Raw genomic sequence first — 18,521 nt, forward strand, 5'->3', positions numbered from 1 at the left:
TTCTGTGTTTCAAACAGTATTTTGTTTCATCTCCAACTGTTAAAAGATTTATGTTTAAGACCAGGCAGTTGGTGGCTCATATCTTTAATCCCAGCACTCGAGAGGCCGAACTCTGTGAGTTTGAGGCCAGCCTAGTCTACAGAATAAGTTTCAGGACAGCCATAGCTTCACAGGGAAACCTTTTCTCAAAAAGCCAAACCAACCCCACCCCCCAAATGTGCTTTTTCTTTTTTTTAAATTACGTCTACCTAGTTTTTATTTAGTCGTTTTCTTTAATCTTTTATATGTTGGTTTTTTTTTTTGTCTTGCCCTCTGTGTGTGCGTGCGCGCATGTTGGTCTACCTGCCTGAGGGTCTACATGGTTTGTGTACACATGTGTGCCCTTGGATTTACAGGTAATTGTGATCCATCTAATGTGGATGCTGTGAATGAATCCCCAGACCTCTTAAAAAGCAATAAGCACTCAACCATCTCTCCAACTTTTTTTAATTTTAATTTTTATTGTTTTGAGAAATTGTATCACAGTGCAGTCTAGGTTAGCCTCCTTTGGCTGGGATTTAAGTTGTTTTGCTTTGTGAAGTCTTTATTCTTACTTGTGGTTTGTGGTCTTTTGCCCATGTTCAGTGAATTCACTTTAATGCAGTTATTGTTTTGTATGTGATATGAGGCAGAAGCCAACTTTTTGTGGTTTTTGTTAGGGTGAAGATATATTTTCAAGTGTGTCATTGTTTTGTATTTCTAGTTTTTGCATGTATAGTAACATTGAGATAGTTCACAATGTATAGTTTTTTAAGGTATAAATCTGATTATATTAGTTGAAATAGTTCCTTGTGTCTATTATCTTAACTTTAAACAGTCAATTGACTTAGCAAGGTTGTTGTGAGCAGTCTTCTAGTATTCTAACCATCTGCTCATTCTTCTCCAAAATGTACTGTCACTATACACAGCATGATGTATTTTGTTTTTCTGTCTTTATTCTTCAAGCTCCATTGTGGCCCAACCATTTCCATTATGATGTTCTAGATGGTCAATAAATACTTTTTGGCTGAATAAATTAGATTGAGTAGGCTGGTCCCTATTTTTCAGTAATTGCCTACTTTTGTAGACTAGACAAGATTAATGTCTTAGAAATTAATTTAGCTGAATTAATTAATAGAAGTTCAGGTAATAAGTGCTGATAGCCGGGCAGTGGTGGCTCACACCTTTAATCCCAGCACTCGGGTGATTGAGGCCAGCCTGGTCTACAAGAGCTAGTTCCAGGACAGGCTCCAAAGCTACAGAGAAACCCTTTCTCGAAAAATCAAAAAAAAAATGCTGACAATCTCAGTGTGCAGTTGTCTAAAATGCTTCCTCAATCTTGAAATAATATATTTATATAATATAGTTCCTTAGTTATTTCCAGTGCTATTTGATAATTAGAATGATTCTGTAGATAGAAAGATTGCATATTACCTTTTATATTAGTTAATTTGTAGATGTCAGATCATAGGGTAAGTGATTTGCTTGAGGTTCACATAACCAGTTTTGTATTTTTCCCTATACCTGTTGTTCTACCAAGTATAATTTAAAGGCAGTGCTTGCAAGTTTTTTTATTTTCAGCCTTTTCCTTTTGCTTTGAAGGAGTAGCTCTAAACTTTGACTGTTGTGATAATAGCTTTTGGTCATGGTGAAACTTTGAGGAGAAGACTGTGAGTAAATGGTTGCATTTAGAGATTTGCCTATGGAACTTGAAAATGCTGTAAGCATTGTTATACTGTAATTATGAGACTTGTAATATATTTCAAATTATAGATGTTATAAATATTTGTAAGATTTCATATACTGGAAAGTATATGTTTATAACAGATTTTAATTACATTTGTACCTGTGATTTTATTATAGCATTTTTTTGAGTGTGTTCTTCATTATTGTGTTGCTTAGAAACTTGTTGCTAAGCAGACAAATTTTACACTTAGAGAATACTCTGGCTTAATCAATGTTATTAAGTAAAATTGAGATGATTTTCATTATTAAATAAGTTGAGGTGATTTTGACTATTGGGAGTTGGCAAATATTTGAAAGGTCATACTTTAATGATGTTTTTATAGTGGGTGTTTATTACTAGCATTGGATACAATTTGAACTTGTCTAGTGTTAAAAAAAACCATTCAGTAATAGAATCAGCCATTTTTACTTCCAGCTAGTTTTTTAAAATGTGCCAAAGCATAGTAAATATTATATATGGCATAGTTCTTTAAAGGTTATACTGGTTTTACTTTTCTCTTTATTTCTTTTTCTGCTTTTTAGAGAAAGTATCATTCTGCAAAAGAAGCTTATGAGCAACTTTTGCAAACAGACAACCTTTCAGCACAAGTAAAAGCAACTGTCTTACAACAATTAGGTACGTAATTTATGTCTTTTGTTTTTTTCTGTTTTCAGGGTTGATAAAAATCTGAACCTTCTACCAAGCGTTTCCCATCTTACAGTCTAGCTATGTAGTATAATTCTTGGATATAGATTGTTCTTTTGTGGTCGGGGGAGGGTTGGGTTTTGCTTTTCGAGACAGAGTTTCTCTGTGTAGCCCTGGTCTTCTTGTAGACCAGGCTAACCTTGAACTCACAGAGATCCGCTGGGTGTGTGCCACCATCGCTACTACCACAACCTGGCTAAATGATCCTCTTAAATTCTGAAAATTCTCTCTATTATTTAGCTATTTATTGTGTGAAACGGTATGAGCACTTCCTTTGTGCCACCTTACATTCATGCTTAAAATGCTCTGTGAAATTAAGTGATTTACCTATGTTTATTCAGTGGTTGATGAACTTCCTTTCACAGCTTCATGATTATTAATCACTAAAATATTTTATCTAAAAATTACACAAACTCTAGCACAATGTGATTTTTATAAGGATGCAGTCCTATTTTAATGTTAAATGTGAGACTCTGTAACCATTTAAATCTTTGTGTTGCTGTCTTGAAGAAGAGAGCAAAGAAGCCATCCAGTACTTAATTTTCTTACCTAATTATTGAGTTATTTTATTTTTGTGTTTTGTGTTGAAGTCATCCTCTCAGTTTTGTTTGATTTGGGTTTGGGAAAATCATTTGCTTTATTTTTATTTTTTTAATATTTTTATTTTTTTGAGACAGGGTTTCTCTGTGTAGCTTTGGCTGTCGTGGAATCATTTGTTAATTTTTAACTAGTGTGTGTGTGTGTGTGTGTGTGTGCGCGCGCGTGCGTGCGTGCGCGCGGGCGCACACACATATTTGTAGTATTTTTGTATAATTTTGAATTCAGTTGAACAGATTTGTTGTGATTCACTGACTATGTGTAATGTACACATTGCCTGCTGTGTTAGTCACTTTTGTAGTACTGTGATAAAACACCATGACCAAGACAACTTGGAGAAAGAAGGATAAGAATCTATCCTGTCATGGTAGGGAAACATGAAAGCAGGCAGGTATGTTGGCAGGAACAACTGAAAGCACACATCTCCAACCATAAACAGGAATAGGAACCAGAAGGGATTGAGATTTGGGCGGCTGGGGGAGTGGGGAAAGCAGTTGCTCCCTCATATTAACTGAGAATGATGGCAGGGAGCTTTTGGAGACTCAAAGCCCCACCCCAGTGGCATACTTACTTCAGTGAAGCCACAGCTCCCAAATCCTCCCCAAACAATGTCATAAAGTGTGGACCAAGTGTTTCAAATGGCCAAGACTCTAGGAGTCATCTCATTCAAACCTTCACACCTTCATATAAGACCTTCGTTTTTACAGTTTAATTTTAGCTATTAGAATTTTAGTTTAATAAATTATAGTGTTTGATTGATGTGAATTTTTATTTTTAAATTTAACCATTTTGCTAATACAATGAAAATTTTGGATTTTTAAGTCAGAAAAAAGAAGTATGATGACTTTAAAATTATTTACCTATTAGTTAATGTGATCTATCTATCTATTGCTATATATTTTTTAAACTTAAGAAATAGATTTGAATATTGTGATTTTATTGTGTCTGAATCATAAATCACCTGACTTCTGACAGTGTTTTGTTAAATTTCAGAATATAAAAGTAAACTCATGATTTTGTATAATTGTATCCACTTTATAGCAACTTGCTTCCTGCTTCTGGACCAACTCCTTTTCGAGACCATTTTTCTAGATTCTGCTTTTTAAAAGTGTTTTAATTTAGTATAGGGGAAGGGACTTGCACTTACAGGCACACAGGTGCCATGGTAGACATGTGACTGTCAGAGGACACCTACACCTACCTTTAAGGAGACCGTTTTCTTTTTCTACCAAGGGTTAGATTTAAGTGCTCAAACTTGCTTCAAAAATGCTTTTGCCTGGTGGGTGATGTCACCCCCCATCCCCATCCCCATCTTGTTTTGCTAGTAATAGAAGGAGAGAGTTGGGAGGAGTGTTTTGTTTGTTTAACTTTGATAAAACATGGTAACTGAATTTCTTTAAGATAATCTTTGGTTAAATGCCAGAAAAAGAGGATCTTTGTTTCATGTGCTGTAGACTGTACCAAGAACAGAGCTAATTTTATACATTGAAGTGATTTACAATTGAAATGCGGCCTACTGCCAAACTTACCCAAATTTGTCTTACACATTTCAAAGATTTAAAATAAGTATTTCATGGTATACTTTTTGCTTGATTAACTACTTACCAAATTTTTTTGTTTCCAATTTTATGTATTTTTCATTTTATGCGTATGGTTGTTTTGCTTACATTTATGTCTGTGTAACAAGGGCATGTTTGCTGCCTTCCAAGGCCAGAAGACATCATCAGTCTGAGCTGAGCATATGTGCCAGTTATCCCAACATTTGGGAGGCAGAGGCAGACAGATCTCTGAGTTCAAGGCTAGGCTAGTCCAGGCCACCCAAGACTCAACACTCCCTCCAAAAAGAAAAAGAAAAAGAAAACAAACAAACCAGCAATCATCAGATTTCCCTGAAATTGAAGTTCTTTTAAAACAAACAACCAGTGTGTGCTCCTAACTGCTGAGTCATCTCCAGTCCCTTGATCATATTAATACAAAAGTTTAAAAAAAAAATACAAAAGTTTGTTAGGTATTTTGTCCTACTCCTAACATTTGAATAAAGGTTTTATATAGTTTTGTTTTTTAAAATTAAGCATTTTATAATTCTTTATAGTTTTTATTTTACATGAAATGTGAATTTATTTACCCAGGGAGATAGGATTGTACATGTATATTAATCTGAACTGTCATTAGTTATGCAGTTTTACATGTATTTCTTGGAAATAAATATTGGACCAAAAGATTATCTGGGAGATTCTTTATACTTAATTTTTTATATAGAATAGTTTGTATGATATTTCTATGTTCTTTGTATCAGTATGAAAAAATTACTTGTCATCAGTACAGTCTTGTTATTTATAATTTTGATTGATAATGTATACCTTTACAGTGGACATGTTTAATGGTAGATTATTGAAGTTATCTTGAATTTGTAATCTACTATGTGCTAAATAATAATTTTTAAACGCTTTAATTTCTTTTAAAAACTGTTTATCTCTTTGGCATTCCGTCCTATGACAAAGAATTTCTTATTGCAAGAATTATTAGTTCTAAAATATTAGAATTACTGATCTAATTATTAGATCAGTAATACATTGATGTAAAAGTTTATTTTTCCTAATTTTCTGCTTCGTATTTTTAAAAATATAACTACTATATAGTATATATTAATGTTTTAAAGGCTGGATGCATCACACTGTGGATCTCCTGGGAGATAAGGCCACCAAGGAAAGTTATGCTATTCAGTATCTCCAGAAGTCCTTGGAAGCAGATCCAAATTCTGGCCAGTCCTGGTATTTCCTTGGAAGGTGAGATTTAACCAGATAGTTATATTCTGCTGTTGATAGTTAAAGCTAAGAGATTTTAAATGTTGACATTCATTTATACCTTGAACAGTATATTTTCTCTTTTTAGTAAATTATAATAAAGGTTCCTGAAGGTAAATGATAAAGCTTTTAAATATATTAGTTTCATCTTAACATAATCCTGTTTTCTTAAGAGGACATTTCTTATATTAATTTTTTATTTAACTTGAAGTGTTGCTAGGTTTTTTAAAAAAGGTCATATCAGATACTACTTTTTTCAGTGCACTACTTTTGTGCATTTCATATTGAGTTCTAGCACTTGATTTGTAGTAGAACTTAGGTCCCACTTTCACTTGAAATCTTACATTCTTTGAGAAAGTAAGTACATTCTTCTTGTATTTGCTGGAAAGAGACATCAACTGTCAGAAATTTGTTCAGTGCTATATGAGATGCCCTCTCTCTTTATGCATTTGATAAATCCTAATTCATTTTACTTTTCATAATATAGTGTAAAGATCACTGTACTAGGTACCAAAAGACTCACATTTAAGCAGGGGCTCAGTTAATTTTTGTAAAATTGTAGATGGTACATATGCAACCCTCTTGAGGCTTCAGTTATTCTCCCCCTCTTCCTCTTTTTTTTAATTTACTTATTCATTTATTAAAAATTTCTACCTCCTCCCCGCCTCCCTCTTCCCTCCCCCTCCCCACCTCCCCCTCCCTATCTAGTCCTAAGAGCAGTCAGGTTTCCATGCCCAGTGGGAGGTCCAAGGTCTTCCCCCCTCAAGCCAGGTCTATAAAGGTGAGCATCCAAACAAACCAGGTTCCCACAAAGTCAGTCCATGCAGTAGAATCAAAACCCAGTGCCTTTATCCTTGACTTCTCAGTCAGCCTTCATTCCCAGCCACATTCAGAGTGTCCAGTTGATCACATGCTCCATCACTCCCAGTCCAGCTGGCCTAGGTGAGCTCCCATTAGAACCATCCCAGTGTCTCAGTGGGTGAACGTACCCCTCGTGGTCCTGACTTCCTTGCTCATGTTTTCCCTTCTTCTGCTTCTCATTTGGACCTTGGGAGCTAAGTCTAGGGCTCCAATGTGGGACTCTGTCTCTATCTTTATCCATCGCCAGATGAAGGTTCTATGGTGATATGCAAGATATTCATCAGTGTGGCTATGGGACAAGGCCAGTTCAGGCACCCTCTCCTCTGCTGCCCAAGGAACAATCTGGGGACCTCTCCTTGGACCTGGGAACTCCTCTAGAATCAAGTCTCTTGCAAACCCTAAAATGGCTCCCTTAATTAAGATATTTACTTCCCTGCTCCCATATCCACCCTTCCTCCCCTCCATCCCACCAATCCCATTCCCCCAAGCTTTCCCCAATCCTCCCCCTTTCCCCTCTCTCTACCCATCTCCCCTTACATCCATCCACCCCCCCCCCCCATGCACCCAACTTTTGCCTGGAAATCTTGTCTACTTCCAATATCCAGGAGGATAACTATATGATTTTCTTTAAGTTCACCTTCTTATTTAGCTTCTTTAGAGTACATACCATATTCCTCTTTTTGGGTCTGGGTTACCTCACTCAGTAAAGCGTTTTCTATTTCCATCCATTTGCATGCAAAATTCAAGATATCATTGGTTTTTTTCCGCTGAGTAAAACTCTAATGTGTATATGTTCCACACCTTCTTTAACCATTCTTCTATTGAGGGACACCTAGGTTGTTTCCAGGTTCTGGCTATTACAAAGAGTGCAGCTATGAACATAGTTGAACAAATGCTTTTGTAGTATGATAGGACATCTCTTGTGTATATTCCCAAGAGTAGAATTGCTGGGTCCTGAGGGAGGTTGACTCCCAGTTTCCTAAGAAACCGCCACACTGATTTCCACAGTGGCTGCACAAGTTTGCATTCCCACCAACAATGGATGAGTGTTCCCCTTACTCCACATCCTCTCCAGCATAGGCTGTCATTGGTGTTTTTGATTTTAGCTATTCTGATAGGTATAAGATGATATCTCAACGTTGATTTGATTTGAATTTCCCTGATCACTAAGGAGGTTGAGCATGATTTTAAGTGTCTTTTGGCCATTTGAATTTCTTCTGTTGAGAATTCTGTTCAGTTCAGTACCCCATTTTCAATTGAGTTAATTAAAGTTTTAGTGTCTATTTTCTCGAGTTCTTTATATATTTTAGAGATCAGACCTTTGTCTGTTGCTGGGTTGGTGAAGATCTTCTCCCAATCAGTAGGTTGCCTTTTTGTCTTAATGACAGTGTCCTTTGCTTTAAAGAAGCGTCTCAGTTTCAGCAGGTCCCAATTATTCATTGTTGCTCTTATTGTCTGTGTTACAGGGGTTCTACCTAGGAAGTGGTCTCCTGAGTCCATGTGTTGTAGACTACTTCCCACTTTCTCTTCTGTCAGGCTCAATGTGGTCAGATTAATATTGAGGTCTTTAATCCATTTGGACTTGAGTTTTGTATCAAAAAAACAAAGATAAGATAAGGATCTATTTTCATTCTTCTACAGGTTGACATCCAGTTGTTCCAGCACCATTTGTTAAAGATGCTTCCTTTCTTCCATTGTATAATTTTAGCTCCTTTGTCGAAAATCTGACGTTCATAGGTTTGTGGATTAATATCCGGGTGTTCGATTTAATTTAATTGGTCAACATCTCTGTTTTTGTGCCAATACCAAGCAGTTTCCATTACTGTAGCTCTGTAATAGAATTTGAAGTCAGGGATGGTAATGCCTCCAGAAGTTCCTTTATTGTATGATAATGTTTTTGCTATCTTGGGTTTTGTGTTTTTCCATATAATTTGATTATTGTTCTCTCCAGGTCCCTGAAGAATTTTGATGGGGATTGCATTGAATCTGTAGATTGCTTTTGGTAGAATTGCCATTTTTACTATGTTGATCCTCCCAATCCAAGAGCATGGGAGATCCTTCCATTTTCTGGTGTCCTCTTCAATTTCTTTCTTCAATGACTTAAAGTTCTTGTCAAATAGACCTTTCACTTCCTTGGTTAGAGTTACCCCAAGATACTTTATGCTACTTGTGGCTATTGTGAATGGCGATGTTTCTCTGATTTCCATCTCTGTTTCTTTATCCTTTGTGTATAGGAGGGCTACTGATTATTTGGAGTTGATCTTGTATCCTGTCACATTACTAAAGGTGTTGATCAGCTGTAGTAGTTCTTTGGTAGAGTTTTTGGGATCGCTTATGTACACCATCATATCATCTGCAAATAACGAAAGTTTGACTTATTCCTTTCCAATTCGAATCCCCTTAATCCCCTTATGTTGTCTTAGTGCTATTGCTAGAACTTCAAGCACTATATTGAAGAGGTATAGAGAGAGTCGAAAGCCTTGTTTTGTTCCTGATTTTAGTGGAATGGCTTTGAGTTTCTCTCCATTCAATTTGATGGTAGCTGTCGGCTTGCTGTAAATAGCTTTTATTATATTTAGGTATGATCCTTGTATCCCTAATCTCTCCAACACCTTATCATAAAGGGGTGTTGAGTTTTGTCAAATGCTTTTTCAGCATCTAATGAAATGATCATATGGTTTTTTTCCTTCAGTTTATTTATATGATGGATTACATTGATAGATTTTCTTATGATGAACCAGTCCTGCATCTCTGGGATGAAGCCCACTTGATCATAATGGATAATTTTTCTAATGTGTTCTTGGATTCGGTTTGTCAGTATTTTATTGAGAATTTTTTCGTCGATGTTCATGAGTGAGATTGGCCTGTAATTCTCTTTCTTGGTTGTGTCTTTGTGTGGTTTTGCTATCAGGGTAACTGTAGCTTCATGAAAAGAATTTGGCAATGACTCTTCTGTTTCTATATTGTGAAATACATTAAGGAGTATACGTATTAGCTCTTCTTGGAAGTTCTTGTAGAATTCTGCATTGAAACCATCTGGTCCTGGGCTTTGTTTGGTAGGGAGGTTTTTGATAACATCTTCTAATTCTTCGCGACTAACAGGTCTATTTAGATTGCTCACCTGGTCTTGGTTCAACTTTGGTATATGGTACTTATCTTAAATAATGTTCATTTCTTGTACATTTTCCAACGTTGTGTCATATAAATTTTCGTAGTAAGATCTAATGTTTCTCTGAATTTCCTCTGCATCTGTGGTTATGTCCCCCTTTTCATTTCTGATCTTATTAATTTGCATGTTCTCTCTCTGCTGTTTGATCAATTTGGATAGGGGCTTGTCGATCTTGTTGATTTTCTCCAAGAACCAGCTTTTTGATTCATTGATTCTTTGGATTGTTTTCTGTGTTTCTATTTTGTTGATTTCAGCCCTCAGTTTGATTTTTTTCCAGTCTTCTACTCCTCCTGGGTGAATCTGCTTCTTTTTTTTTTTCTAGAGCTTTCAGGTGTGCTGTTAAGTCTTCAATGTGTGCTTTCTCCGTTTTCTTTAATTGGGCACTTAGTGCTATGAACTTTCCTCTTAGCACTGCTTTCATAGTGTCCCATAGGTTTAAGTATGTTGTGTCTTTGTTTTCATTAAATTCAAGGAAGACTTTAATTTCTTTCTTTATTTCTTCCTTGACCCAGGGGTGATACAGTAGTTGACTGTTCAGCTTCCATGAGTTTGTTGGCTTCCTGGGGGTAGCATTGTTGTTGGATTTTAACTTTAATCCATGGTGATCTGACAAGACACAGGTGGTTACTAATATTTTTTTTGTATCTGTGGAAGTTTACTTTGTTGCTGAGTATGTGATCAGTTTTCGAGAAGGTTTCATGAGCTGCAGAAAAGAAGGTATATTCTTTCCTTTTTGGGTGGAATGTTCTATAGATATCTGTTAAGTCCATTTGATTCATTACCTCTAGTAATTCTCTTATTTCTCTGTTAGATTTCTGTCTGATTTACCTGTGCATTCGTGAGAGAGGTGTGTTGAAGTCTCCTAGTGTTTGTGTGTGTCTTTTGATGACTGCCTTGAGTTCTAGAAAGTGTTTCTTTTACATAATGGGGTGCTTTTATATTAGGGGCATAGATATTCAGGATTGAGACTTCCTCCTGATGAATTGTTCCTGTTATGAGTATGAAATGTCCATCTCCATCTCTTCTGATTGATTTTGGTTTGAAGTCAGTTTTGTTAGAAATTAGAATGGCCACACCCGCTTCTTTCTTTATTCCTTTTGCTTGGAAATCCTTTTCCCAACCCTTTACTCTGAGTAGATGTCTGTCTTTGTGGTTGAGGTGTGTTTCTTGTAAAGAGCAGAATGTTGGATCCTGTTTTCGTATCCAGTCTCTTAGTCTGTGCCTTTTTATAGGTTAGTTGAGTCCATTGATGTTAAGTGATATTAATGACCAGTGGTTGTTGACTCTGTTTATTCATTTTTTTTCATTTTTATTTTTTTGGCAGTGAGTTTGTGTGTTTCCCTTCTTTGAGTTGTGCTTGTGAAGGTTCACTAGATGTCCGAGTTATTTGTAGGCAGTGTTGGCAATGTTGGATTCCTTGGGCTGTGATTTTCCTTCTTTTACTTTCTGTAAGGCTGAATTTGTGGCTGCGTATTGTTTAAATTTACTTTTATCCTGGAATATTTTGTTTTCTCCATTGATAGTAAATGATAGCTTGGCTGGGTATAGTAGTTTGGGCTTCCATCCATGATCTCTTAGTTTCTGCAGGACCTCTATCTAAGACCTTCTGGCTTTCATGGTTTCCGTAGAGAAGTCCGGTGTAAGTCTGATAGGTTTACCTTTATAAGTTACTTGACCTTTTTCCTTTGCAGCTTTTAATATCCTTTCTTTAATCTGAATGCTTTGTGTTTTGATTATTATATGGCGAGGGGATTTTTTTTTTTTTGATTGAGTCTATTTGGTGTTCTGTATGCTTCTTGAACCTTCATAGGAATATCATTCTTTAGGTTGGGAAAGTTTTCTTCTATAATTTTGTTGAATGTATTTTCTGAGCCTTTGATCCGCAATTCTTATTCTTCTTCTACCCCTATTATTCTTAGGTTTGGTCTTTTTATTGTTTCCCTGATTTCTTGAATGTTTTGTGATGAGAATTTGTTGGATTTGCTGTTTTCTTTGATCAGAGCATTTATTTTCTTTATGGTGTGTTCATAATCTGAGATTTTTTTCTTATATCTATTGTATTTTATTGGTTATGCTTGATTCTGTAGTCTCTGTTCGTTTACCTATATTTTCCATATCCTCCCGGCCCTCAGTTTGTGTTTTCTTCATTGCCTCTATTTTAGTTTTCATATCTTGAACTGTTTTCATTACCTGTTTGATTGTTTTTTCTTGGTTTCCCAGGGTATCATTTATTGATTTACTCATTTCTTCAAACTTTTTGTTATACTTCTCCTCCATTTCTTTAAGGGAGTTATTCATCCCCTGTTTAAGGGACTCTATAGCTTTAATAATGACACTTTTTCCACTTCTTTTGGATTAGGGTCTTTAAGTCATTCTGTTGTAAGATCGCTTGGTTCTGGTGTTTTCATGCTGTTTTTTAGATTGTTGGAACAATTCTTGCCTTGACGCCTGCCCATCTCTTCCTTCAAATGCTCTCCAATGGATCTTCTGGTAAAGGGTCATGTTCCCTTGTTGGTCAGTGACCTTGCCCTCTGATGGATCTTCTGCTCCTGGATCAATGCCCCTTGCTGCCCAGGAATCTTGCTGACAAAAGGCCTACCTGCTTCAGGCAGGCTATTGAAACACAGGAACTCCCTCCTGCTGGGTTGCACTTACCACCCTGTCCCAGAGCCCAAACAGGCTGAGCTGGGGGATTTTATGGCCCCAAGGATGGGAGGAAGAAGGGAAGGGGTTCCTAGGTGAAAATTGGTATGGGATAGGAGAAGAGAGGCCATAGCAGGGTGGAGCAGCCCCTGCAGAATGACCAGGGACTTAGGGGGATTGGGCAATGTCTATGCTCCCGTTGCTGGGCTTCTGCTGCGGGTCAGGAGCACACTTACCCCTCTGATGGATCTTCTGCAACAGTCCCCCTCTTCCTCTTGATTATTACTTTGATATTTGATCATATTCATCCCTCCTCCAGTTCCTCTCAGATCAGATCCTTCCCCCTTTCCCAGTCATCCACTGACTCCTATCCTTTTATGGTCTTCACAAACACTCTACCTGCAATGATCTCTGATCTTGGGGAGGATAAGTTGTAATATAAATGCCCCATTTAGAAGTAGGCATTTTCAATCTCTTATTCTCTCTACTGTCACCCCTTGTAGATTTCTCTTAATCACTATCTATTGTAAGTAGAAGCTTCTCTAATAAAGTTTAAGAGATGCAGTAATCTGTGGGTGTAACAATAATTCATTAAGAGTCAGTTTAATACTATGCCCATTTAGCAGAGTAGTAGTAATAGCTTCTTTCCTATGACCTAGGCCTGTCTGGTCAAAGGTTCTTAACCTCAATAATGTTGCTGGGTATGATTATATGCATGTTGAGTGGGCCTTAAGTTCAGTCAGAAAGTTTTGGTTATTCCCAATATGTTTGTGCCATCATTGCACCTCATGGGCATGTCTGGCTATGTCAGTCATTCTTCCAGTTTTCAGGGTTCACAGCTGGGTGAGCTTGATAACTACTTTTCTCCAGTGATAGCATGCATAGCACCTTTCCAGCTTCCAGGTCAGTGCCAGATTGGTGTCGCCCATGTTTTATGATTCTAGTATGTGATGTCTTTCATAAAGGGATTGTATTAAATTACTGGTTCTCTGAGGACAAGAGAAACTGTAGCAGAGTGCTAACTGACACCTCATGGGTGGAGATTACGGATTCTGCTAACAAGTACAAGGTACTAGCCAGCCAACCCTTTACAACAAATAATTACTTGTCTGCAAAATAAATGATCTCTTACATACCTTCCTATGTCAAAGCTTCAGTTTTGTGATTGTACTTAAATTCTAGTTTTGTAAAATTGGTTTGTAATGAACCATATCTAAAATTGCTGTTTTAAAAGGCAGTAATTTTCAACTTCAGTGAACGGTAGTCTATATTTTTTTCTTTCTTCAGTCAGCTGATTGTATATTTTGTACCATTGAGATAATATTATTTTGCAAATGTACAGTAAACTTTCCTGACTTCTTAAACAAGGGGTAGTTATCATAGTCTAACTTGTTTTATGATTCATGATGATCATTTCAGAGAGTAATTATTTTTCATCTGTTATAATATTCTGGGTCTATTTTAAACTTTTTGATGCTTTCGTACAGCCACTACCATCTAATGTTTTGCTTTTGATATGAGATGTTTATAAATATATATTTTAAAGTTTTTCTGTCCTTGTCCCTATGCTTTTGTTCCATTTTTGACTTTATTACTGACCTCTTGTTACAAATTTTCTTTCCGTAGAACAGTTTGTTGGTACTATGTGTAATGTGCTTCTCTGTCTAGTCAGTAATTTTTTTGATACTGTCCAGTCTGTATTATAGTAATTCTTTAGGCCTGTTTTTACCAGGTGTCCTCTGTTCTTACAGATTTTCTTCCTATAGATAAATTTCAAAGGTAGATTTCTATAGAGCTATTTTAAATTTCAATGTTTTCACATAGATTTTCCATCCTAATAGCCTCATCTTTTTATTCATCATATTCTCCAATCAATTTCATTTCCTTTTGCAACAAAGATCATATTCTATTCTTTCCTTCTTTCTTTTTCTTCTCTTTTGAGAGAGAGAGAGTTCCTGGGCCTAGTGTAAACTAGGCAAGCTCTCTACTACTGCTAATGAGCTACACCTCTAGCTTCTCCCTTTCACTGTTTAATCAAATTTTGCAACTAAGTTGTGGTCACACTTCAGTGGATATGTAATAATCAATCATGGAGTCTGTTCCACTTTCCTTTTTATTTTCCCTCCCTTCTTTTGCTCTTTCTGCTTCCATTCCTTTCATCTCAGCTTTGACATGTTCCAAACCAGTGAATGTAATTATCTTCTTGCCTATACATAATTTTCCTTTCTTTCTATACTATACTTGCTTCCAGATTAATATTCTTGTAAAGTGCTTTTATCACAACCACTCCCATTGTTAGGGAAATAGATTTTGGGGTTTTCAGGGGGTTGTCTGAAAGTGTGTGTGTGTGTGTGTATGTGTGTTGTGTCCATGTAGTTCAAATCTATTTGAAATATCTCCTTTCATCCCCTGTATCTGTTTCAGTGGTTCATACCCTTTTCAAGGAGTAATTAAGAGGATAAAAATACTCTTTAAGCAAGTAAAGATTTTCAGATTTACTTTTTCTTTTGATTACTCTTAACCAGTGTTCTCCCAATAAGCAAATAACAAGACAAATACTAGTTTACTGGAAAACTATCTTTTTCTCTGATTTACTTGCTGGCAGTTAGGAATTTCTGCTCTAAATAGTATTTATCTATAAATATTCACGTTCTTTACTCTCACTTTGTCACTCTTTAACTTTCCAAATTTTACATGAATTAGAGTCTCTTCTTAAAATGTCTGTTAGCCATTTGGTGTGGCATTCTGATATTTATAGTGCCTTCAATCCTAAATTGAAAACTTTTTAGGGGTGGTGAAGCAGAACTTTAATTCCAACATTCAGAAGGCAGAGGCAAGTGAACCTCTTTGACTTCTAGTCTATTCAGTGCTACAAAACAAGACCCAGGGTGGGGTCAGAATAAAAGGAAAGTAATTAAATTGTTTGCTCCTTGAATGCAGGATCTAGGGTTTTTGTTTATTTTTTCTTATAACACCAAACATAATTTCTATTTTTATAGTTTCAATAATGTTTTGCATCCTTTAGGTACGTCCTCAGTAAGAAAATGACAGACATTGAAACCTCAATCTTATATTGCTGTCTTTGCTAGTCATGAAATACTATAGACTATATTTATACTGTTTATGATTCTTAGAGATTAACTATTACATTCACATTTTTATAAATTAAAGAACATTTGCCTTTTGTTATTTAAAAAATTGATTAGCTTTTACTAAAAACATGTGGTTTTGGTTTTTTGAACTCTGTATTCTGACTGAAAAACTAGAGGTCAAGATAAAAAAGCAGAGTGTGGAGGGGCTGTGCTTAATTTTCAGTTTTATAATACTGAAGTGATAAAGCCTATACTCATTTTAATAGACTGTATCAATTCTGTATACTTTAGCATGCTTAAGGAAACTATAATATAGTTTTGAATTTCTAGTGATTATGTATATTGCAGTTTCCTTCTACTTATATGCCCATGTACCTAGATATATTAGCATAACACATTTAAAAAATTGTTGTTTTGGTATATAATAACCCTTTTTAAACAAATGTAATTTGTTTTGGTATTGATGGAATATTCTTATATCCCACCCTTCTCATCCTCTCAGGTGCTATTCAAGTATTGGGAAAGTTCAGGATGCCTTTATATCTTACAGGCAGTCTATTGATAAATCAGAAGCAAGTGCAGATACATGGTGTTCAATAGGGTAAGACTGCATCATATAATGCACTTTGTAATAAAAATCATGCTATGAAACCAGTTATTCTTAGTTGACTTATTTTTTCTTAATTTCTCTTTTTAGTGTGCTCTATCAACAACAAAATCAGCCTATGGATGCTTTACAGGCCTATATTTGTGCTGTACAATTGGACCATGGCCATGCCGCAGCGTGGATGGATCTAGGCACTCTCTATGAATCCTGCAACCAGCCTCAGGATGCTATTAAATGCTATTTAAATGCAACTAGAAGCAAAAATTGTAGTAATACCTCTGCACTTGCAGCACGGATTAAATATTTACAGGTAAAAATTTTAAATACCAATTTTTTAAGCCATATATTTCCCCAGAACACTCAGGCAGGAATAGGGTGGCTGGAAATTTTGTCGAGTTGTCTTTGGATGTCTAAAATCTGTTTCCATATTTTGTAAACATACCATAGCTTTGTAATACTGTTTTACTTTCCATTTTAAGTGAGAGAAGCAATATTTTTTTAAAATGCTCTTTTGCACTTTGATGCATATTAATTTACATAAGTTTTTTTTCAGTGTACTGTCTACATTTTTAAGTTGTCATAGCATTTTAAAGAAAAGAACACAAACACTGTCGTTCACTCTTGCTTCAAATTTCATGAGGAGACAGCTAATGAGAACCCTGGAAACAGCATAGCTATATTTTGATTTTCACAAAGGTTTATATTCTGGAACCCTCTTTATACTTAGTACCTTTCTAAAGCCCCAAGTTTAGAATCGATTTTCTTTTAAAAACAATTAGCACTTAGGAAGATTTAGTGGACTTACTCAAGTAGGCTTGTGTTAAATTTGCTTTTTACATAATTTTTCCTAGGCTCAGTTGTGTAACCTTCCACAAGGTAGTCTACAGAATAAAACTAAATTACTTCCTAGTATTGAGGAGGCATGGAGCCTACCAATCCCCGCAGAGCTTACCTCCAGGCAGGGTGCCATGAACACAGCACAGCAGGTGAGAAGTTGGGTTATGTTCTGCAGGTGCCCAGCTTTAAGGGTTCTTTTCAATCTGTAGTAGTCAAGCTTATTTTAAGTAAGCATAGAAGGCTTTTATTAATGAATAATAGCCTTTTCATTTAAGTGCTAAGGGTATCTAGATCAAAATAAAATTCCCTCTGGTATGGGATGAAATTTGGGGGTACCAACTTAGAACCTTTGTGCATTTTCATGATTTTGCAAGATTTCTCAAAATAATGCTGCAATAGTTTATTTAATTTTTTTAAAGATTTTCAAAGGAAGGTACACATTCCTCCATTGATGATGATTCATTGATTTTTTTTTTGACCTTAAGTAATTGCAATCAGAGATGTCCACATAACTTTGAAAAGTATGCAGCTTATCAGTTTTATAATTTGAAGGAATGAAGTAAGAATATATAGCACCCATTTTTGTCTTCCTTCTGTGATTCTTAGGCATGTAAACCTCATCATCCAAATACTGAACCTGTATTAGGCCTCAGTCAAACACCAATTTCACAGCAGTCCTTGCCACTACACATGATTCCTCCTAGTCAAGTAGATGACCTGTCCAGTCCTGCCAAGAGGAAAAGAACATCTAGTCCAACAAAGGTATATGTCCTAGCAAAATAGAAAATCCCGGTCAAAAAGAAGGAGCTCCAACTGCCCTCTAATTGCGCAGTTTGAACATTTCCTGTCCTTTACTTTAAATCTGTGGACATCAGAATAGTAAAAGGTTTTAGTTTTCCCATCCCAAAGTCTTAGAATCATATTAAATAAAGTAGGGATAAATTTGCATTCATCAAATCATTTTATCCATTTCCCTGCCGTTAAGGTATCAGCACACTTTTCATCATCACTTTTGCCAACATTGAACTATGTTTAATAATGAACCTAGTGGATAGTGTGGTATATAGGCTAGTCATTTGGGCCATAGTTTAGGGGTGGGCTTTTTGGGGGGTGGCTTATTACAGAATCAACATTTTAAAAAATGTTATGACTGTCAAACTTAATGTGCATGCAAATTATTTTTAATGAATGTAATAATGTCTTTTTATATGTAAATATTCTAATCCATAATCTTTTGGCCTTCATTAGTTAATGTTAATCTATTGTCTTAACCAAATATTCTTTAATTTTTTTATCAATTTTCCTCAGAATTCTTCTGATAATTGGAGTGGTGGCCATGCTGCGCCCCATCCTCCTGTACAGCAACAAGCTCATTCATGGTGTTTGACACCACAGAAATTACAGGTGTGTAAAACGTGTTTTTAATAAAAGTTATGTGGCAGAAATAGTGAACTTTTAGAAA

At 35.9% G+C, this 18,521-nt stretch overlaps 1 protein-coding gene across 28 annotated transcripts in view; it reads left to right on the plus strand.

Moving 5' to 3' along the window:
• Positions 1–18,521, plus strand: part of Kdm6a (lysine demethylase 6A) — a 140,613-nt gene that overhangs the window by 80,045 nt on the left and 42,047 nt on the right. For 8 of the 28 annotated variants that reach the window (XM_087902971.1, XM_087902973.1, XM_087902974.1 and 5 more), the window contains 7 exons: positions 2,287–2,380; positions 5,706–5,832; positions 16,118–16,216; positions 16,313–16,532; positions 17,074–17,208; positions 17,666–17,821; positions 18,368–18,463. In XM_087902971.1, the coding sequence (XP_087759097.1) occupies positions 2,287–2,380; positions 5,706–5,832; positions 16,118–16,216; positions 16,313–16,532; positions 17,074–17,208; positions 17,666–17,821; positions 18,368–18,463 (927 nt within the window). The remainder of the gene's footprint in view (positions 1–2,286; positions 2,381–5,705; positions 5,833–16,117; positions 16,217–16,312; positions 16,533–17,073; positions 17,209–17,665; positions 17,822–18,367; positions 18,464–18,521) is intronic. The other 20 variants (XM_087902977.1, XM_087902983.1, XM_087902979.1 and 17 more) reach the window with 3 other exon arrangements.

Source organism: Myodes glareolus, chromosome X (genome assembly GCF_982192425.1).
Source record: "Myodes glareolus chromosome X, mMyoGla1.1, whole genome shotgun sequence".
Lineage (NCBI taxonomy): Eukaryota > Metazoa > Chordata > Mammalia > Rodentia > Cricetidae > Myodes > Myodes glareolus.